This window comes from Haemorhous mexicanus, chromosome 3, assembly GCF_027477595.1.
Source record: "Haemorhous mexicanus isolate bHaeMex1 chromosome 3, bHaeMex1.pri, whole genome shotgun sequence".
Taxonomy (NCBI): domain Eukaryota; kingdom Metazoa; phylum Chordata; class Aves; order Passeriformes; family Fringillidae; genus Haemorhous; species Haemorhous mexicanus.
In genome coordinates this window covers 49,286,281-49,309,163 of record NC_082343.1, presented here as the reverse complement: position 1 = coordinate 49,309,163, position 22,883 = coordinate 49,286,281, and the positions used below count along the sequence as shown (strand labels likewise).

The 22,883-nt window shown below is 40.1% G+C and overlaps 1 protein-coding gene across 3 annotated transcripts in view; it reads left to right on the top strand.

Annotated features, from left to right (window-relative positions):
* LOC132324997 (SAM and SH3 domain-containing protein 1-like) overlaps positions 1-22,883 on the top strand; it is a 529,996-nt gene that overhangs the window by 317,842 nt on the left and 189,271 nt on the right. The window contains exon 1 of one of the 3 annotated variants that reach the window (XM_059841718.1): positions 22,148-22,326. The exons of the other annotated variants lie outside the window; for them this stretch is intronic. Within the exon in view, the coding sequence (XP_059697701.1) occupies positions 22,282-22,326 (45 nt within the window). The 5' untranslated portion in view covers positions 22,148-22,281. Of the gene's footprint in view, positions 1-22,147; positions 22,327-22,883 lie in introns of those variants that run through there. 3 annotated transcript variants of the gene reach the window in all.

The window sequence follows — 22,883 nt, the reverse complement described above, 5'->3', positions numbered from 1 at the left end:
ATGACCATGCTGGTAGTTGTCTTCTGAAATTGGTTGCTAATCATTGTCTCCTGTGTATCAGAGGAAGTGCTGACTAAGAGAGGGGCTGTGGTTATGGGGTTCCTGTACCTGCAACCCTAGGTGCTGCTGGCTGTCTTTGCTGCCAGGACACTGCTGGCTTCTGGTCAGCTCATCCCTGCACACACCCAAGGGCAGTGCCCTGAGAGCTGCTCCTCAGCCATTACTGTTGCAGGAGTTTTCTCCCCAGGTACAAGGGGTTTTCATTTGTTGTTGTTGAGTTTCATAAGACTGCTGTCAGCACTCTCCTTCAGCCTGTCTAGGTTTCCTGGAATGGCAGCTCTGCTCCCAAGCATATTGATGGCTCCCACTGCTCTGGCGTGAGCTGCAAGCCTCATGGCAGTGAGCTCTGCTACCTTCTCTTTGTCATGGATGAACTTGGTCACTGCTAACCACAACATGTCCCAGGGAAGACACCGGCATCTAACCAGCCTCCTGGCAGAGCACAACCCATTGACCCAACGCTCTGAGCCCAACCAGCCAGTAAATTTTGTACCTCCATAGGCTGTAACATCCTATCATGGATTCAGGAGTATTGTGGGAGATGTGTTGCAAGCCTTACTGAAGTCAAAAGAGCCCAGTTGTTTCCTTGTTTGGCCTTTTACTTCAGAAGTATCTGTATTGTTTCTGTGTTTTAACTGCTGTTTGCTGACACTCTGTGTCCCTGTTCTTCGGAAATTTTTGAAACAGCTCTTTTGACTGACTGGATCAGAATGTCTTCTTCCAATGAATGACTTTTCACTTTAATTTTATTGACTGAAAATCAGAATGAATTATAATTATCATTTAATAAAAGAAGTAAAGGGAGATTTTTCTGAAAAGGACTACTAAAATGTCATAGTTTGTTCGATAAATAATTACTTACTCTGCCAGACTCTGTTTTAGGCTTTGAAGAAATGCCTATCTGCATTGGAAGTTATTTTTATAAATTATAAAGACAAATTATAACACAAACTAATGGAAGGCTTTATTTTCATAGCGGTAACTTTTAAAAAGGTCATTCTTCACTTTCAGCCTCTGTTTTGGCTGATTTTTACATCTGTTCTTACAGACACCCTGTCCATCTAAGTCCTATCAGAATACAACATTTTTACGTAAACGCAGTCCCTCAATTACACAGGTTAGGCATTTGAATGTCATCTTTGGAGGTAAGAAACTCTGCTATGTCTGTAGGCACATGCACAAAAACTTGGATCTTTGAGACCAAAATACTGAAGAGCCTGAATTTCACTTCCCAATATGGCAGACCCTGCAGGTCAGGCTTCTAAAGCTGTCTGGGTAGCAAAGGATTTATGCAAGCCACTGACATTGTTAAAAGCATCTGTTTATCTACTTCCATCATATTTTACTTCTCTCAACTTTAGTCATCTTAAGCTTGTAGTCAAATAGAGTATCCTAGATTTCCCCAGCTATCCGGAGACAGAGACAGATCCATTACAAAGGGAATTCTTCAGTGCAATCCAGATACCTCCTAGATGGCTTGTGCTCTATACAGTTTTAGATTACATAGTGCTGCTGCAATTAAATATCAAATTGCATTTTTGCCCAAATAAAATTATTTTATCTACTTAGTAATTTGATATTTAAGGCCTGAAAAATCTAATGCTTGTCAGCATTTACAAAAATGATATTTAGGAACTTTTTCAGCCCTGATTTTTATTGCCCGTATTTATTACAAAAGACCTATAATTCTGAAAGACCTTGCAGACTTCTTTTTGCATGTAAAAGCAAAATGGAAATAATTAAAAATCATTCATAAATTATGTTAAAACATACCTGTATGTATATTGGAGGGGATCTTCCTTTTGTAGTGTTTGTGTGGCAGTTTTCATGAGGGTAGCTATCTAGTTGTCTTCTGCTATGTATGCAAGAAAACAGGAGCTTGGACACTTTTCACTTCAGAGCTGGAATTGGAAACAGAACATATGCACCCACTGCAGAACAGCTGCCTTGGCCAAAACCCACTCTCTTTTATCAGATCAACTGCATTTTTCTTCATGCATTCAGATAATAAGAAAACAATGTATTCTAATTTCTTTATCCTGTGAAAAAAGAATTATGTATGCATCAAAGATTAAGATTTTATTATTATTAAAGGAAAAAAGTGTGCTTAGACAGGTCAGATGTACTAAATGCAAATTCTTCAGAGAAATATTTCACATTGTAAGGAAAGCTTTATGCATGCAGTAAAAGACTGCATAAACAGGCTCTTTTTTATTCTGTGTGGTAAATGGTAATGACTTTCTTATAGAGAGGTGTCTACCAGAAGCTATGAGACAGTATGAATTGCAGAAAGATTCTTGTTTGGTATTTGAGCTCATCAAAATAACCAGACTGTGGGCTCCGAGTCCGCAGCCGTTTTTCAGGGAACAGCACCTCGGGATGGAAGGTAAATAGGTCCCACCTAGTGTCAGCAAGAACTGCAGGGAGGCAGTGAGGACCCGTGTCCTGCTGCTGTGAGCAGAGCTTGAAGCAGCAGCCCTGGCTGGGGGGGGGTAGGAGAGGAGGGGAGCGAGGTGGGGAGGCACTAATGGGTACCTTGAGGCACACTGCAATCAGGATGAGCAGCCAGTTCTCAGGCTCCTCAGCTCTGTCACCCTTCAACTTGAAAAGCTCTGGGAAAGAGATAAGTCAGTCGGTTAAATACAATAATTATACTCCTTCAAAAGCCAGTGAAAGTGGCACATGTTCAACACGGATCTCCTCCCCCCCTTCTTGATTGTAACAGAAGATTTGGGCGGATTTCCTATTCGGAGGCAATCAGTGAATGTGGAGAGCGAGGGATGAAGGATGCCCTGGCTGACCTTCAGAAGAATTATTGTTTCTTTCACTCATAGTTTCTCCCCCCCAGCCCCACCCCCATCTCCCTTATACAAGGCTTGGGAGCTACAGAAGCTTTTTATTTAAAAACAGGTGCATAAGTGGAGCTCTCTGCTGCGGGGATGTAATTGATTCAGGACAACAGTGCCCCTAATCAGACAGCTGCTTTTGTTGTCTTGCCCTTTTGTATGACGGAATAGGAAAATAGCTATCACCATGTGTCTTAGTCAGGAAATACTCAGCAAATATTTGTCAAGTAAAATGTGTTTAGAATATTGCTTAAAATTACACATATATTTAACACTTTCCCCTCCTTTTCTGCTCCAAACTGCCAAGTTTTAAAGGATACAATTTAATTAGCAATGGCATTTTAATATAGTTACTTGCACTGGCTGTGCACTATGCAAATAATTTATTTCATGAAAATTGTATTGGGATTGAAAATGTTTTTTCTTTCTCATGAAGTATTATAATTCCTAATTGGCTGAAGCTTTGCTGATTTAGAAATGTGTTCAAAGAAACCAAGGCGCAAGTCAAGGGTATAGGGGGATTAAAGTTACTGTCACTCTTATGCAAATGTCTGTCACCTCACACAAGGCTCACAAATTAAAATTGAAGTGCTGGTTTGCTGCTGCAGTCATGCTTTTGGAATAATCAGTAATGAATTCAGCTACATACCATAACTGTTTCCTTAAACCAGAGCATTATTCTTGTGTAAAATGCCACATTTATATTGTTAGAGAAAATTTATACCCATTTCATCCTACATTCAGATCTTTAAAGTTGCTAGATATGAGCCAAGTGCCTTTGCCTGCCCTGAAGATGAGTTTTCTATGTGCAGCACCATGCCTGTCATTACAGATTAGTGCACCATTTAGAGGGAAAGGGAATAGATAGAATAGATAAAATATTTTGCATATGCATAATCAACACAATTGCAAATAAAGGCAAAAGTCTTGGGAGGCAAAACACAGCTGTAATGCTAATGCTGAGTGAATAATTTTCTTGATGAATTTAGCCTCTGTGTCTGCTCACCAAATAGCCTCAAATATATTATAATTTCTGAAAATTTGGTTGTTCTTTAGAATCGCTGCACTGTTTTGTGGGGTTTTTTTTCATTTGTTTTATTTTTAACTCTATGGATTACATTCAATTTGTGATTATAAAATATTTGCTCTCCAGCCTGCAAGCTTTATTAGGTAGTTCTGTCTGTCATATAAAGAAACCTACTGCTTGTAGAGGTATAATTCCTTTAGGAATACCCTCTACAGTTGGCCCATAGCAAAGAGTTAGAGCTTTATTTGTAGTGGTTTGTGGCATGTCCTAGGAAGAGTTGCTCTCTCTATGGAAAAGAAAATTTTAACATTTATTTTGCTTTGAAGTAAGCAAAAGATAAAGTGGGGGTACTCTTCCCATGGGAGCTATATATATATGTGCTTTGCTTACCACATTTTCATCTACTTGGTCTGGTTGGACTTGCTTTTTTTTCTGTGGAAGGGAATGTTGATATTTATCTGATGTTTATAATTTAATTTATAGCTAAATTGATAATGACCACAAGCATTTTGAGAAAGGCAGTTCTAACAGATTGTATCTGAAAAATGTTGCTCTTTTTGGTATTACATAAGCAATTTCTTAGCAAGGACTAAGGGAATAAGCATTATTTTAGAGCAGCTATTGTCCTTCCTAGAGTGATTAGATGATTGCTTGACATTTTGTGGTGGGAAGTATTTGCTTTAGTAGTAATAAGTATTATTTCACTTTCTTATTCTAGTTATTGGAAAGCTCTGTGTTGAATCCTATAAGGCAGGCTGCCCTATGATTTGGGAATAATTTCTGTGATTTCCTTTCAATGGATAGCAGACAAAAGCCATTACACAAAGTATAAAGCTATGAATCCTTTGAATCATTTTCATACAGAAATAAAACCCTGTGTTTTCAAAAACAGTAAATCAGAACTACGTGTCCTTGCAACCTGAAAAAACACCAAGACAGTAGATGGACTTTTATTAACTCATGCAGTTTAAAACAGTTTAGATGTACAAGCACCAAACAGGCTGCTGCTTTTCCCAGTAGTGTCTGTATTCTTGCATTTGCCTTCCCATAAATCCATTAGTCAGGCACCACTCTGCAACAGCCTCTCTACTGGATTTTATAAACCATTACAGTCAGTTATTCTAAAATCAGCAGTTTATGTACACCAGATAAAACCCAAACACTGTGTTTATTGGAGGCTCTGTACCACTGCTAGGGTTGGAATCAAGCTCCCATAAATACAATATTGTTAATGGTTCTGATTGTGTAATAGTCACCCTCATAACACAGGAGAATGAATGATTGCCCAAAGCAAAGCAGTGTGTGCAGAGCTCATTGTATGCCATTTTCTTTCATGATGCATTTGATGATGAAGTCCAAAACCTTTCTAACTCCATAGCTGTTATTTAGGAACGTGATTTGTTTTGATGTGAAGAAGGAAGGTCACACTCTAACAACACTACACATTCCCCACCTATGTCTTTGATATGTGTAGTGCACAGATCCTGACTAACAAATCATGTTGCTTAAGACCTTATTTGAGAAAATAATCTGGATGCTGCTTTTATATGTCTTTGATGTGCACAGGGTTTTCAGGAACTATTAGAAGTAAATCAATCAAACAGATTCCTATAGCACCTGTAATTTATGTTATCCATTTTATGGCTTGCTGTCACCCTACCCACAAGCATTCATCTCCAGTGAGGTAGGCAGTGCTGTTCTTTGTCCAGCAGCCCTCTCGGGTCTGAGAGATTTGTTTGGAGTTAAAGCCATCCCTTATAGGACCAGCTTTCACTGACTAAACAAATAGCATTGTGATTTTTTAATTAACAGTACACCTAAGTAAAGCATATTGGCTATTGTTACTCTTCTACATCACAAAGCAACAATCTACAAACTGGAACTACCTTTCTTTTTCCCTCTGAAAGTAATTATTAGCTACAAAGCTGTAATAAATCAGAGCACTTAAAGGATACCTCAAGAGAGCTTTCAGGTTTGTAAAACCTTGTCAATCAGGGTTTGGTTTTGCAAAACCTCCAAATGAACAAAAGTTTTTTTATTTCAATTTTATTTGAACTTTCAGAGCAATGCAACTGAGAAGGTTTGACTTAAAGTTTCTTGTCAGAGTTTGTTTTTTGTTTTTTTTTTTTTTTAAATCCTGTTATCAGTGATATCTCAGATATCAGATATAGTAAATTGGTTTTCTTTAATTCCCAGTCTGGACAATATTTAAGCTGATATGAAGAAAAGATACATGTTTTATATCCTTCTTACAACTAATTAAGCGTACCCAGACCATTACTTGCTTATGTTACTCTGTATTTGAGGACTGTCTGCCTGGAGCAGAGAGATAACTTGCAGAAGGAGATGCATTGTGCTGTCAGCAGAGTGGCCGAGCTCATGCCAGGCTCAGACAGCCCTGGAGCACATTTCATGTGCTCACAGAGGTTACTGCAAACATGGGCACCTTGGGTCGCTGCATTACAGCAGCAACTTTATTTTACATACTACAGATCTACAGGTGTATTTCACACACGGGAAGGAAGGTGCCTTGAAATACTTCTGCTGGAGGACACAAAATACACTGTAAGGGTGAGTAGGAAGAAATCTCTTGAAAGGAAAATTGTCACAGAACATTGGCAAAGACTGTGCAGTTAGAGTGATCGGGGAAAAAAAATGCAGTATATTTATTCCTGAGTCCTTAGTTTTATCTCAGTAGAATGTATTTTTTCTTTTTCTTTTTTTTTTTCTTTTTCTTTTTCAGTGAATTAGGTCAGAGTTTTCAAAGCTGATGTATTCATTCTCTTAACAACTGAAAGGAACTTGACCTAATGGCAGTTTTTGGTAGGACAGACAAGGTTACAAGCATTGATGGAGAGATGGAGAGAGCAGAGTTACAGCCTATCTAGAGAATATCTGTTGGAATAGTGGGGGTTGTTTTAGCAAGGAGATTGTAGTCACAAGCCATAAATTGCTGCTAACTGTCTTTCTTCTCGGTCGAGAAGTGTCTGGACAATGCTCTCAGGCACATGGTGTGATTCCTGGGGCTGTCCTGTGCAGGGCCAGGAGCTGGACTTTGATGAGCCTTGTGGGTCTCTTCCAACTCAGGACATTCTGTTACTATAGCCAGTGAATCTACGAACCAGTTAGTACCTGTGAGGAAAAAAAAAAGCAAATGGGGTGTAGAGGGGGAGGTTTACAACAAGTGCTAATGCCCTCATCAAGGTATATGATGACTATCAGAGCTATAAAAATTAATTGGCATGTCTGCAGAAGGAAGAGAACAGCCCTATAGCATTCAGGTTCAGGTGGGCACAGCCTGGAGCTGCTGATTTCTCATGTTCTCAGGCTTTCTTGTCCGTTACCTCTCTGCTCCTCTGCAGCAAGAAAAACGTTCTCTTTCAGTCAGTGGTATATATTGTAAGCAATTTTTTGTTGATTTCCTAATCTGAAACTGAAGCTGTTACTGTAATTCTTACTGTATTTGTAGAGTAGCTGCAGCCCTGATTAAAAAAGAAAAAAAAAAAGGGTTCTTAAATTGATGGGAGTGTTCAACTGCTGGAGGAGTGGTTAAATATATTTGGAAAAACAAAGCATTACTTTGGAACAGTCAAGACCTGGGCATAGTGACAGCAATACTCAGGACTGGTGATTTAAAAACACTAGACCCTCATTAAAATAGACACCTTTATACTATTATTGAAGAGTCATTGAAGTATGACATAGAATGGCAGAAGAACAATGAAAAAGGAAAATTAAAGAACTGCAAATAATTCTTCCCTTTCAAGTGCTTTGTAATTAAATGCCTGAATAATTTCTACTGCTCATTAACTGAGATCAGCTAATGAAGAGTCCACTAGACAGTTGGGCCGTAGCTCTGCAGTACAATTGTCTTGTGAATAAAATTGTTACCTGACAGTAACAAAGTGTTACTGAAGCTGACTGATAGTAAAATTCCAACTAACCTAGATGGGGAAATAGAGCAGCCAGTATCTTGTTCCCCATGTTTAGCTAATGGAGAGACTTCTAACATTATTGAAAAGGGAAAGATATTCTGCTTCAACTTTTCATGGAAACACCTTAAATAAATAGGATTATACATTTATAAGCTGTTCTGACCTAAAATAAATTCATCAGACTAACAAGTGCATGCTCAAGCAACTAAGTCTGTCATCTGATTAAAGAGGGCAAATGGTAACTCTGAAAGAAAGGAGAGGTATGTAAATTCAAATTATTCCTTTTTTAATTTCTCTACATGTATATTGGGAGAACTAGTGAAAAAAAAAATTTTTGTCAACTGCCAGTGGATTACTCATAAAAGTATCACAAATTACTAAAACCGACCCACACAGAGTTTAATGGCGCATTCCCAAATGACAGGAATCTTCCCCACTTCTAGCATGTTAAAATATACACACAAGGCCAGGCTTTGGGTGAGGAGGAGCAAACATAAAAATGACTAGATGGAAAGGCTAAACACTGAAGAACTAAACGAATATTTTACTTTGGTCCTTCAGTCCCTATTCAGCTGAGCAGTGAGAAGCACAAGCTCCTTTTTGATTCTCCGCAAAAGTTCAATGCCTTGATTTTGTTTATTCTCTTCAGGCTCTCTTGAAGATGTCACTCCTTCCTCTCTAATAAATATTTGTGATAGCATGCACATGCTAACTCCAGGCTCAGCAATCCTAATTTATAGGCTTTGTAGCTGCATGTGAAAATGTGGTGCAGCTCCCAGCTGGCAGGCTGTCCAGCTGCCTTCTGGGACAGCCCCTTGGACTGCACTCAGGCTGGACTCCTTCCAGCAGCTTCAGTCACCCCTTGCTAATCCTGCTAACAAGGATCTGGTGCCCATTTTTGTGTGAAGAGTGTAGTGACAGCAGCAACAGCTTGTTAGTTTTAGGTTTGTTTACTGCTTTTTGGCAACTCCCTGCCCAATTCAAAGGGCCATCTGAGAAGTCATAGTTGCAGCCCTTCTGCTTCCCTTCTCCAGTGCAGGCACGTGCATTGTCTGTTTACCTTGCTTTAACAAGGTGAATCTTTTAATCATCCAGTTCAAAGCCAAAACGCAAGGAAGGGTGTTCAAAAGCAGCAATTACTTTGCATTTTTCTATAATGACATCATCTTAAAGATTGTATTCATCAATGAGCTTCTCTGAGAAAGTCAAGAACATCTGGTCATGGAAAGGCAAGTATTTAGGTGAACATCTATTTTGACCATTGTTCACCATGAAAAACTACTTTCTGTCAAAAGAAGATATTTACTTGGCATTGCCTTATATTCATAAATCTTAGCTCCTTTTACTCTTGCCAAAATAGTTTTTATTTTGAAAAGAAAATGTCAGTCGAAAACTTGAAAACTATTGTCTGAATTTGTTGCCATTATATGGAAGGTACATGAGTGTCATAATGATAGGGATAAATGTAAAAACCTTAAAAGAAACTTCTTTTGGAACTGAAATGATCCAAAGGAATGAGTAGAATTGCTATAGTATGAATCATGGCTTGGCCCAAAGTCTGAGTACTTCTGCAGGTTTTGGTAATTGCATGTAAGGCCCCTGTAATTTTGTCAGTGTACAGTGCATGCAGTCAGTGTTGCCATTTCCTTCAGGCTAGCCCTAGTCGTGCTTATTTCTGTTATTTTCTAAATGTGCTTTTAGGGGTGAATGGTAGCAGGCTGTTTCTTCACCTGTAAAGAAACAAAAAAAACAGGGAAAAGAGTCCCATAATGCTTCCTTAAACTGGATTGTTGACAAACCCTACCTAGTTTCCAGAGAAAGCAAATATTCTCTTATGTTTCCCTAGCACAGAAGCTATCATCTCAAACCAGGAATAGTGCCAGCAAACTCTGGCACTAAAGAATAAGCAGTTTACTTGCTCAAACTCCCAGGCCATATGGGAATCGGCACTCTTCTCCCCCACAAATACCTCTGTTACTTGAAAGTAGTCCCTGTGTTGCACACATTGTGTGCAAGGGTTCATACTTTGAATCCCAGTTGAAAGGGTTATTTTATCTAAAGCTTGATACCTTTCCTTTACTCAGTCTCTACTAGGTATTCCAAGTTGGTTAATAACAATGTGCAACTGTACAAGTATGGAATTTTTTTCACATGTTTTTGCAGGATTAAATTGGATGTAGTCTGATGAAATTAAATAAAATTTTATCTTTGATACATTTGGTGTGCCTTTTAGAGTTCAAGATTTTGGGTAGGCCCAGCACTGCTTGAAAGCTGCTGACTGGGGGAGGTGTAAAATCCTCTGTCATAACTTAAATGCCAGCATCAGTGCAACATCCAGCATCAAGTTTCTTCAAATCTACCTTGGTCTGCTTCTAAGATCATGACAGAGGATGCTGAACAGGCTCAGGCACAAGATCTGGTGTATGTGTTTGGTCGCTTGCCTTTAAAGCAGCAGGAACAAGTGGAAGTGTCAGGGGATCACCTGAGACCTGCTAGGAGCTTGTGACACAGCTTGGCACAGCTTGGCACGTGCTGTTGCAGTTGAGTCTGCTTTGGACCACTGCCAGGCTGGAAGAGAAGTCGGGGGTGCTGTTAGGAAGCTGCATACATCCTCCTCAGTGGGACTGGTTTTCGGGGGACTGGGGATTTTTTTATCAGCTTCCTGGGTTTCTCTATTGGCTTCCGGTAATTCTCTGAAGAGAATGGAAATGCTTTAATAGGTAATAAATTAGCCTTTTAAAAAAAAATAATGAAAAAATTGCATTCATTTCTCCAGCTATGTGGTGTTGAGGGGGTTATGTTGGGGGAGGATATTTTTCAGGTTTTTTCCTATTTATATTTTTCAATACTTATTGCATAAGTATGAGAAACTCAGGTGTGATCCAAAGTGATAGGCACTTTGGAAGTCCAGGGTTGTGGGTTATTCCTGCTATGGGTGGAGGCACTGTAAATACTCAGACTTCACAAAAGTGCAGAGACATCCAAAGTGATTTTCTCCTGGAAAAGAGTCAGAATGAGCTGTCTTGGTGCTTATCTGCAGGGAAAATTTGCCAGTGTAATTAAACTGCTCTAGTTACACAGGTAAAACCCCTTGCTCAGTCACTCTTGTCTCAGGAGCACCCAGGCAGGGAGTTTACAGCAGAGTAACCCCAGCAGCACGCTGCCCTACGAGTACAGCAAGGCCATTTGCCAGCTGGTGTGTGCCAGGTGGTTTCCATCTGAGATGCTCAGGACAGCACTGCTCACAGTGGAAAAAGTTGCTGAGTTGTGACAGGGCCTTAGGCAGGACACACACATTCCCATCAATGCCCTGAAAATAAACATTTTAAATCACAAGTCAAATTACTTCCCTAAGCATAGAAGCTCCAGCTGCCATTGAAAACCCCCAATCACAGCTTTCTTTTGCAGTTCAATTTGAGAAAAAGATGAATGTAACTGTTAAAATTCAACAAGGCTTCTGAAGTTTGATCCTTTGCTACCACTCTTCTTTTTCTCCACCTTGCCCTTGGCCACAGAACGATTCCTGACTGAAGAACAGGTTAGGAAAGACATGAGATGACTAGGTGGAAGTACAGGCTACCTGGCTTCAAGTCCTTGCTTTGCTGCAGAATTTCTGTTTGGTCTTGGGTGAGACAGTCTCTCTGCAGTTTGATTTCTGTCTTGCAAGGGTGAGGAGCAGCATGTCCACAGCTCTGTGGAGAGTTGCAGGTTGTGGTAACTACATCAGAGATGGCGAGTTATACAGGTTGTGCAAGAGGAGAGATTGTGTCAGTATCTCAGCTGTGTTGCATTTCACAGGAGATAGACTGAAAAGCTGTTCATTCCCCAGCCAGCCAGCTTTTCTGGAGCAAATGCAGAGCTAGTCCCCCCTCCCCTTTTTCTACTGAGCAGTTGTCCAGAGCCTGAACTACCCAAAGCATGTTTCTGTTTGCCCTAATGCACTCAAAAGTATCTTTCTTAACAGAGATAAGGCCCCTTGGAGCCCCTTGTGACCTCTGGTTATTACAGCCTGGAGAAATAATTGATTTTAAAGAAGAAAGGTTCATGAAACTTCTCAGGTCATTTGTCTTGCATTGAGATTTGGCTGGAGAAAAACTCATTCAGAGAGACAGAATGAAAAAGAGAAAAGGAAAAAGTGGGGGGGGGGGGGGGGGGGAGACAGGACACACTAGGTTGGTCTTCATTTCTTTCTCATCCATGTGTAGCATCCCTTCTTTGCCTGTCTGGCCTGTAGTTACTTTTTTGGTTAGTGAGGTTTTGCAGGGTATTCCTGAACTGCTGAATAATTGAGTTTATCATCTTGCATAATTTCCTCTTACTTATCTTACAGCAATCTCTGTCTGAGGAGAAAAAAAAAAGGCATATCTTATGTGGGAACTTTATTATACAGCTGATAAAGGCAGCTGTTTGAATCCTACTATCCAGACTTTCCTTCATTTCAAATGGGACGATTCAGATTGCGAGTTTAGCGCAAGGATATACAATGAGGGTAATCAAATGTCTTTATATGGCCTCAAATTTGTGTCATAAAGAACTGCAAAAAAGGCATCCAAACACAACGTTGGAAGTTAGAAGGCATTTTATGTCTACAGTGTAATCTGGCAGTCATTTCCCTAGCCTACAAAAGGCTTGGAAGTGCTCTGCTGTGATTTGTACACCCTAGAAAGAAAGAGATCCTCATGAACATAGACACATGCTGATGTCAAATGTACCTTCTGTGTTTCAGAATTACTGCTTGCTGGTGTCACTGTAGGCACACAATATCCCTGACACAAAAAGGAAGGGATAGGCTAATGCTCTATCTATAATCACCTGTGTTTCCTCTGGCAGCTGTGCCACTTTTTCAGTGTTGGATATCTGGTGATGGGACAGACAAGCCATAGCTTCACAACAGTACATGGATTGTGCTGGCTCTCCACTCAGATCCTTGAACAGAGTAATGGATGGGGGGGATGGAAAATACTTAGCAGGGGCAAAACGGTGGGTCCAGCCCTTATCCAGACTTTGAGGAGATTTCTCTCCTCCACAGATAAGTGAGTAGTCCCGTGGGGGCAGGGACACCCATCTCTGTTTTCTCTTAAAAGCTGCCTGTGGTTAAGTGTCCCTTTTATTTTTCTTTTATTCTCCAGAAATAGTTTCTCTTATTTCCTTCAAGATGCAAAACACTCTCTGCTTTCAGGCCAGTGACAGATCTTTGCTCCTTTTTGTGAGGAGGCAGCCCAGTGGGGTACAGTCAGACCCCAATCCAACAAGCATTATTGTCCAGAGAAAGGGAATGAAGCTGGTGAAGGGTCTGGAACACAAGTCCCATGAGGAGAGGCTGAGGAGAGCTGGGGACATCTGGGGAAGAGGAGGCTCAGGGGTGATTTTATAACTCTCCAGAACTCCCTGAAAGGATGGCGTAGCCAGGTGGAGGTCAGTCTCTACACCCAGGCATCCAGTAACAGGATGAGCAGACATGGCCTCAAGCTGTGCCAGGGGACATTTCGGTTGGACGTCGGGAAGATTTTCATCACAGGGTGATGAGACACTAAAATGGGCTGCCCAGGGAAGTGGTGGAGTCACCATCCCTGAAGGTGTTCAAGAAAAGACTGGATATGGCACTTAGCGTAATGGATAGCTGACAAGGTGGTGTTCCCTCATACATTGGACTTGACGATCTCAGAGGTCTTTTCCAACTTAATTGATTCTGTAATTGACACGTGCACAAAACTAGAGCTGCTTTTGCAGTCGAAGCTATTTAGGGGAAAACCCACAGAGTAGTCGGAGTTTCGTAGGATTTCATGAGCGCGCTTGCTTGGTCTCCGTGTTGGCTTGAACAGCCACGGTGGGGACGTTCTGTTCAAAACTTGATTTGCTGGGAAAGAAAAAAAACAAAAGAAGGGGGAGGGGGGAAGGCAGAACAAGCACACACGGTATTTCTGCAGGCGTATAAATAATTGTCTCCGGACCTGTGCGAAGTTTCGTGGCAGGTTTTCTGCGGAGAGGTGCCCGGGCGCGTTCCCCGCGCTCCCACACCTCGGGCAGGGCCCGGGCCCGCGGCGGCTCCGCGAGCGCGCGCTGCCACCTAGCGGCCACCGCCGGGCAGCGCACCGCGGCCTTGGCACCGCCTCGGGAGCGCGGGGCCGCGGGAACGGGAACGAACGGGTTCCGAAAGGCAGCAAAGCCCAGTCGGACTGCCCAGACCCTGCCCAGACCCTGCCCAGGCTTCCCCCGGCACTGTGCCGCTTTCCTTCGGTGGTGCGGGATGCTCTCTGGGCTGCCCAACCTGTGGTGGGATCTTCCGGGAGCTCCCGCGTTATCCGGTGAGGGGTTGGCTTTGCCATTTGCTTTTGTGTTTGCAAATAAAGTAAACGTTTGCTGAAGGAATACTCTAAGCCCACCGGAAAAAGTCTATGCCAAATAGTTTCTTCCCTGCCAAACTTCAACAAAGTGAAAGAAAAAAGAAGAAAATCGTAGAACAACTTAAACGGGCCGAAAAAGAAAGGAAACCGTGTTTTGCTTATGTGCATTGTACAAGATCACAACACAAACACAACATAAAGAGCTGATATTTTGTCCTGACATAATAATCATAATTCTACTTGCAATTTGGTTTTGGGTTTTTTTTTTTCAAAAAATTAAATGCCTCCAAGCAGGATGGTGATCTGGCTTAAACAATTTAGCTATTCAAGCGGTTCTTTCAAATTATCTGGCATATAGTAATTGAAATGAAGTTATGCCATTAGCTTTTTTTCAAAGTCTAGATATGAAACTACAGATTTATTAGCCATTTACAGTTGGTTCGTATAAAAAGATTCCTACTGTAAGGTGGCTCATTTGCAACCATTTGAGCACGTGCTCTGTATTTTATTATTAAGCACTGCAAGATCGCTGGGCTGTTTGTTGCACAGGAAAATTGTTTCCTTTTGTGCTTCCCGCTGTGCCACACTACCTTTCTGAAATCTATGGAATGCTGGAAGACTGAGAACATCTTGAGCTGTTATGATACTCTGCACAGATCTGGATGAGGCAACTACTGTGGCTTATGTTAGACAATTGTGGATATAAACAAAATGCTAAGGGGTTCAGTTGGTGCTAAGAGATTCTGATTTCTCCATTGCTAATGTCAGATATTAAAAAAAAAATTATTTACCTTATTACATTTTATACCTTTTAGGTATTAGAGTTTATGTTCCTTCTCTGAGATCCTGAGTATTTAAAACAACCTGATTTTCTTCGTGAAAACTGAACTTCTAATAAATAGCGTGATTCCATGAGCTGAAGCTTAAAGAATAAAGCTCTGCTTATATATGTACGAGAAAGTACAAAGTTATGAAAGTTATATTAGTTAAATAATAGTATTATTATTCATGGGGTGTATGTGTCATTTTTAGTTATCAAAGCATCTGTGGATATTATATATAGATAAACAGGAATGAGTCTTACAAAAAATACTGCTAAAACTTGTTCTTTTAAAGCCAGATGCTGGGGGAGGGATGGGGGCACAGCCATTGCTTTTCCTAAGAGCCAGGTTGGAGCTATATTGACATCTAGCCATGGATTCTTTTTCCCCTATCAACTATCAAACCCTGAGTTAACTTTGAAATAGTACTCTCCGGGAGTTTGATAGATATCTTGCGATTATTTATACACTTTGTATAATTCTGCCTTATTTTTGACAAGTAATCAGTCTTTGCTGCAACCTAGCTTGGACTATGAATGTTTTTCTCGTGCTGCCCAATGTTAAGTTGGACACAAGGACTGTCTGGCAGCCCTTGTGATGGAGAGAAAGTGATGCTGCATGAGAAAATGGTGTTTAACATTCTGTGTTTGCAAGTCTGAGCAAGAGAGAGGAACAACATTGTTTACTGCTGCTTAATGGGAATTTACAGAAGAACAAATTAATTTTTTTGTTTCCAGTCAAGATTTGTTGACTGAAATATACTTTGCCATTGAGGATGTAGGGTTGTAAACCCAGTAATTGGCAACAGCCTCCTAATAATGGAAAATTGTGTAGAAAGCCAGCAACAAGAGCAACATAATTTACAGATCCATTGGAAAGTTCAGAATAAAATTACTTTTGCCTCTTTTTTCTGTCTTTTTTTTTTTTAATTAACTGATAGCTTTTTTTAAAAAATCTACCTTTACCGCATATTTTTCAAAAAGCACAAAATGTCCATATGTGGGTAGGCCTGACTGAGCAGAGTGTCAGTGGTTTTGTGTTCTGTCTTCTAGCATGGACAAATTATAGAGTAATGTGCTGCATAAGAAATCCATGTAAGCACAAACCCGCTTTTCCCAGAGATTGCTGGCATCGTTCCTGCAGAAGTAACAGAGCTGGATAATGATTTTCTCTTCCCCCTCTGAAATGGCAGCGCTCTGTGTCCATTGTCTGCAGCATTGCAATATTGTCATCAACCTAAGTACATAAAACTTAGGTCAGATGTAAATAAGGCAGTTAGCAGACATCAGGTGTCTTCAAAAGAAGTTTTTTTGTTCTGATTTGGTTTGTTTTGGTTGTTAGGTAAGCTTAAAATTGCTGTTGTCAGTCTAACCAAGATGGTGAACTCTGCTAAGGAAGAAATACTGAGCCACTTCCTTGGAAAACAGCTAAAAACACATTTTTTAAAAACAGTAAGTATTTCATGTGCACTCCTTTGTTCAAGACAAACCCTTTCTTTGCTTGTTTTGATGCCCAAGTGTCATGGTCCGTGCATGGGACATATGTCCACAGATACAATTCTTGCTTTAGTCTGGCTGCAGATGGAGAGCAATGTCATCTGCTACCTTTAACTCACAGCCCCAAAGACCATAGATCTGATCCAAGGAAATGACTTTGTGCTTCTCTGCTTCCAGTATTTTGTGTTTCTTACATCTCACACAGGATCTGACCTTGAGGTCCCAGCTTCGTTTCAGCAGGGGAAGGTTACCTGCTACTCCAAATTCTTTTTCATACCAGAGTTTTCTGCTACAGAATCTATAAAGAAGAAAAGAGCAATGGGAGCTCTTCCTGTCAGTATCCTGATTTCAAAAAGTATCATTGTTCCTGCAAGGGAAAACAGAAAAAAAACAAACATAAATAGCTAGAAAACTAAAAACAGCACTTCCCTGCTCTTCCATTTTGGCAGATGTTGCTGGGAACTTGACAAATTTTAGTACGTGTCAATGCTGAAGACCTGTGTAGGATTCCTGCAGGGTGAACATGCTGACCTCTGCTTTGAATTCCCAAACCTGCCATGAACTTTACCATCCTCATTAGTGTCCCACCCCTCTGAAGACTCCATGCTCTTATAGTGTAAATTAATGAAAACAAGTACTGAAGAAAATTGAGTAAAGGGGTTATAAAGTTTTTCCTAAGCAAATTTTCTTCTGATTCTTACAAGTGTCTGTAGCATAACAAGCAAGAAAAACCAGTGAAATTTAAGGTTCCCTTAGCACATCTATGTCCAGATTTACTATGTAGTTTGCATTTGGAGTTGCCATCAGAGAGGTTGGAGACATTTTTATCCCATTTTGTCTTTACTAATAACCAGAGTCCTTTCCGTTGTATTCTCATATATTCTTCTGCAATAAATACCAAAAAGAATTCCTCTCACCTCTCAGACTTTTTAGTTAGAACTGTTGTCATTTCATGTAATAATTCTCTACTGTAAAATTGAATCCAGTATTAGAGAGTTTACTTAGAGTTTAGAACTGTGCAATTTTATGATCAAAACTTGATATTTTTTGACCAAGTTGTATTTTGGGTTGTCAGAGGATGTCATGTGCACAGATAACAGCGGGGACCTATACCAGCTGTTTAACCATTTACATTTGTCACAGAGATTCAAAATAATTATCTTTAAGAATCACTACAGTGGTACCTAGTGAGAACACCATAATTTTTAATATCCAAGGTTAGAACCACTGTTGCTTCTTATGCCCATACTACACGTTTAGCTCCTCTCATATATTTTAGTTTGATGAGTCTTATTCAAATTCCATCGGCATTAATGAAGAACACTCATTGACTTCAATAATCTTAGAATTGTGTCTAGTATCAACTACATTACCATAATCAAGTGAGGCAATTGTTATGGATGCATTATTTAGCACTGATTGGGAAGGTACTGTCAGCTCCCTTTGTCATATGGTGTTAGATGTTATTTTATAAGGACTTGATTATTAAATTAATACTGTAGGCTATAAATCTTGCAGTTGTGCTTTCACTTCTTATTGTGGAATAGTCTGTATTTGTGTTATAGTTTCCCTAAAGTGTACATTGGAAGAGTTCAGCCACTTCATATTATTTCCAAATCTGTAATCTCATCTTCTGTGAAGTGGCATTTCTTTCAAACCAGAGTGAAGTGAGGGCCATGATGTGCCTCACATTCCTCTCCACGTCCCATAGCAACATGCACCCTGCCTGGTAAGGCCTTGACCTGACAGAACTAATTTGGGCATAAAGCAATAAGACAAAGGATATCAGAGTACTGATGGTGCATCCTGGAATAACTTCCTCAAGCCCTATTCAGGGGATGTGATCAGCAGTCACAAAACAGGCAGTTGCAATTAGGAAGCAGGACACTGGCAGGTCACACACGCATGGCAGTGCTCTGGCACAGCTCTTTATCCTGATGGTGTTAGATGTTGCCCTGTCACGAGAGGATCTCCCTGTGCCCTGGATGGGTGGGTTTAAATTTTTTTATATCAGCATTCAGTATTTAGGTCATAATTATAGTGCATTTTGAGTGAGCAAGTTGAGAGCCACAGTGCTGTGGAGACAGGATACTTTCTACAGTGATAATCTCAGTTTTGTTATTATCTATGGGGCAGTTAAAAGTAATTTTGTTGGTGATCAGTTTTCCTTCAAAGAGCTGCAGGGGACATAGGACTCTTCTGCAAGTTAGCTGCCTTAAAGGAACACCTAATTTGGTGTCAGTGAAGTTATTAACTGTCATGTTAACCAATGCATAGACTTGTTTCAGCAGCTAGAATTTCACATCAGATTCTGACTTCCAGACTGATGGGCTTCTGTGCTGGTGCAATGCTTCTTCAGTCAATAAAAGTCCATCTGTGACCTTATTTCATGTTGCAAAACATAGACCTCCCAAAGTAAATCAGATGTGAAATCTTCCTCTGCTTTTCAGATTGGAGTGATGGTTCTGGAGAATAGTGTGATTTAAATTTTGGGATAGAGAAATGTGTGCATGTTGTATCGAGAACAGCAGCATTACAGTGGACTGTCTTAATCACCCACAGGATCAGGGAATTCTGAAGTGTGACAGCAGTGGGTAAAGAAGGCCCCTTGCTGGGGTGAAGTGCTCCACTTCCACAGCTCAGAAAGGAGTATGTGGCTGCAGGAGCAAGCTCTGCTTCAGAAATAGGGCATGAAAAAACAGAATATACTTGTGCTTACTACAGGAATGAAACCTCAGAGCTAGATGATGAACATGTGAAAACGTTCAAACCACGTTTTCTGGGGGGGATCAATATAAAAGAACTTCAGGAAGGGTACATAAAGTTGATTTACTTCGCACCTTTCTGTGGCTTACTGCAGAAAAATGTAATTGAACTTCAACTGGTCTCTGAATTATTTGCCCTTCTGTTAAGGCAGCAGAGAAAGATCTCTGATATCTGATAGCTGTTTATTATGATCCTGAAGAAAGATTTTATGCTGTGTTGCATGAAAACTAAGAGATTAAAAAAAAAAAAAAAAAGAAGAAGCAAAGAAATAGACTTTTAAAGATGGCTTCTACCATGCACCAATTCACCTCTGGGGTTTACCTTGCTGTATCTATCCCGAGTGCCAGCTTACAGGATCCTGCAGTGCACAAGCTGCCATCACTCCCCCTTTGCGCTCCTTCTCCATGCTCCCCCCCAAATGTTACTTCAAAACTAAGAACTCAGTCACTTAGCATTTACATCACAGCTTCTCACCACAGTATTTCTAACTGTGGAAATTGTTTCCTCGTTTTTTTAAATAACTAATCTATTATGAAGTAATTCTCAGTGTAAATTAAGTTTCATAACACAGTCTTAAATGCTTCTCAAAATAAAATGGCTGAGTAAAATAAAGTAATGTTATCATGGTAATGCAATGGATCTACAAAAATTCTTTAGTACTTACAGTGGAGACATATTTCCAACCCACTGGGTTCAATGAACATGGTTCAAAGCAACAGATAAGGAAATGGAGATGTTCTGTTCATAACTGGAAAGCCCAGAGGGTTATGGATCCTTTGCAAAGATGCCTGTGTTTCACAAAATTTCAGAATTATATTAATTTGCTGAGTTGCAGGATTCAGAGAATAAAGCAAGAAAAAGGTACATACCAATAACAAACAGTTTGCTGATTTTTTGCAAATCAAAGAGTTTGAAAAGCACTTATAATAGATTTATTGCAGAATAACATCCTTTGAAGTTATATATTTCTGGACAGATACAGGATAATCAGTATCCTGTTTTATTTAATTTTGTTTGTATAAGTAGAACACAGAAACTATTAACTGGGGAAAAAAGTGCTGATTAAAGGTACATCTAAATTTATTCCACATTGTTTGGGGATGGCACAGATCAGGATATCTGAAATCAGGTAGCTGGATTGTAAATGTAATAATTGTGTTAAACAGCCCAAATATATCCCAAAGTGTGCAGTCAGAGTCCAGTATGGATGTTTCACTGGCATGGGAAACTTTATTGGGTGTAAACACGGCATTTCTATTCTCCTTTTCATTTAGGCCCCCTGATCTAATTAAATGCTGTCTGAGAGTGTGTAACTAGTTTGGGTTATAGTAGCATAAATATTATGCCATTTTATATATACATATGTGTGTGTGTGTGTGTGTGTATTATTAGGTGTTGTGTAGAATTTCCTAGGCTGTAAGAAAGCAGAAGTTTTTTCTCATGTTTTCAGTTAATCAGGCCAGTAGCATTCCTGCCCTCTCACCCAGTGAAAACCAGCGGGTAGGAGTTTCATGCCCCAGCTGTTGAAGGGTCACCCCAGCCATGAGGCTGAAGTGCCACAGGCTGGCCCAGCTACCTCCCACCACTCCAGCCCCAGTAGAGGGTGCTGGGGCTCCCCTAAGAACCACTCCCTTCTTTAATCCATGTCCTTACCTAGTTTTGCCTGCCTGTTTCTCTGAGTTGTGAGAAGATCCTGCAAGCACAGCAAGGGCATCAGAGGAAGATGTTAAAGACAGCAGCTTGGAAGAAAACATGAGCTTTTAAATGTTAAAACTTATAGCTGTGGAGAGCATTCATCTTGATGCAGTTTCCAAGGCAGTGCGGGCTGCAGCACGTGCAGCCCTCCCAGCTCATTAGGAAACGTCAAGTGGTGTAGAGGGAATACTACCTCAGACCTCAGTGTGTCAGAAAAAGTAGAAGCTGGCAAAGGAAAAAAGGTTATTCGATGAATCCGGTGAGGGTTGATGGTCATGTAAAGGTCTGCATCAGCATTTATTTGCTGATGTCTGGTGCTTGAAAGATTTTGAACCTTCACAAGGTTTACCTGTCAAGGCAGCTGACATAAGCTTTAAAGATTGATGAAATAAATGACACATCTTACACTGGAGGCTCCTACCTATCAGGCGGTCATTAAGTTGTTATGGATTTCTCCCCTTTTCATCTTAAGGCAGAGGTTTGTGTCTAAACTCTGCCTTCTCAGGGCTCAGACAGGTCTGCACCTCTGTGGAAAGGAAGACACAGCTTTTAGATTTTCCCTGAATCTTGTTATCCCCATTTCTTAGAAAATTACCGTGCAAATGCTTCTGTGCTTTTCTTGGCACTTGAGGGAGGAGGGTGTTAATTGTTAAAAGATGCATTTATAAACCTATTTAAATACGTTTTTGTAACTTATTCCTATCACAGTAGTTTTTTGCATTAATCTGGAATTGCATTGTGGCAGACTCTATGTTTTTAATGTGTGGCTTATGATGAACTTTATCATATTTATATATGCAGCAAGCAGGAATCCACAGTTACATTCCATACGCGGAATGTAATTTCATACACCTTAGGGACTTAAACTTCAGAGACTTTTAAATACAAGCCTCTGGCTTGAAGCTGTCTTTCTCTTGGCTGCACACAGCACCCAGTAGAAGTTTCTATCTGGCTCGTCGTTTTTGAGGTGTGGCAGACTTAGAGATGGTAATACAAGTAGAAGTTTTACAAATGATTGTGTTAGAGACGTGTATGAATCCCTGAGTTCCTTTATTATACGTTGTGCGAGCATTCAGTTAGCTGAGGCATACTTCGCTTTTGAATCATGAGGAAAATGCCACTACCCAGCTTGCTTGCAAACTTGCTCGTTTGCTTAGAAGCCTCATTGCATCAGCAAAAACAACAGAGCGTCTTTAGAGTGCTCTGTGCAGCACTATGTTTCCTTTTCTGCGTTCAGTAATTTAAATGATTGGAGTGATACTTTTGACAAGGAAGAAATCATTTCATTGTTATGGATCATTTTTCAAGTGAAACTGAGTTTTGGAATAAAGTGATGGTGAGTAAACCATGTGAAAGGGGAAAGGGATCTTTATTGTTCTGAGTTTTATTCAGCAGTTTCTGAAAAGTAAGATGGAAGTGATTTTGCTATTCTCTCTGCAGAGTTATATGTCTTTTATTAAGCAGAAAACACAATGTAGCCATTATAGGCACTTAAAGGCACGTTTGCTGTTGTGTTCTGTTGTGAAGTGGAATGTGATTTCTTTTTTAATATCAAGATACAAATCTGATTCACAGTTAGTTCATCTGGCTTTCGGAAGAATCTGAAAGGGAAACGTCAGCTCATTAAACAGATGTATTTTGTCTAAGCAGCTACTTTTAAGATAAGTGTAACCCAGATTTTCAAAATAATTTATGATATTGCTATCTTTATATTTAAAGAGGTGGGTATTTTACTTAAAAAAAAAAAAAAGGAAAAATAAAATCTGATGGGGGAAAAATTTTATTTCTGATGGGGGAAAAATTTTTTACAGGTGACTAATTATGACTGTTCTCTTTATGAGAACAGTATTCTGCACGTTCTGTAAGTAGCTGTTTTCTCGTTTTCTTTTTGTT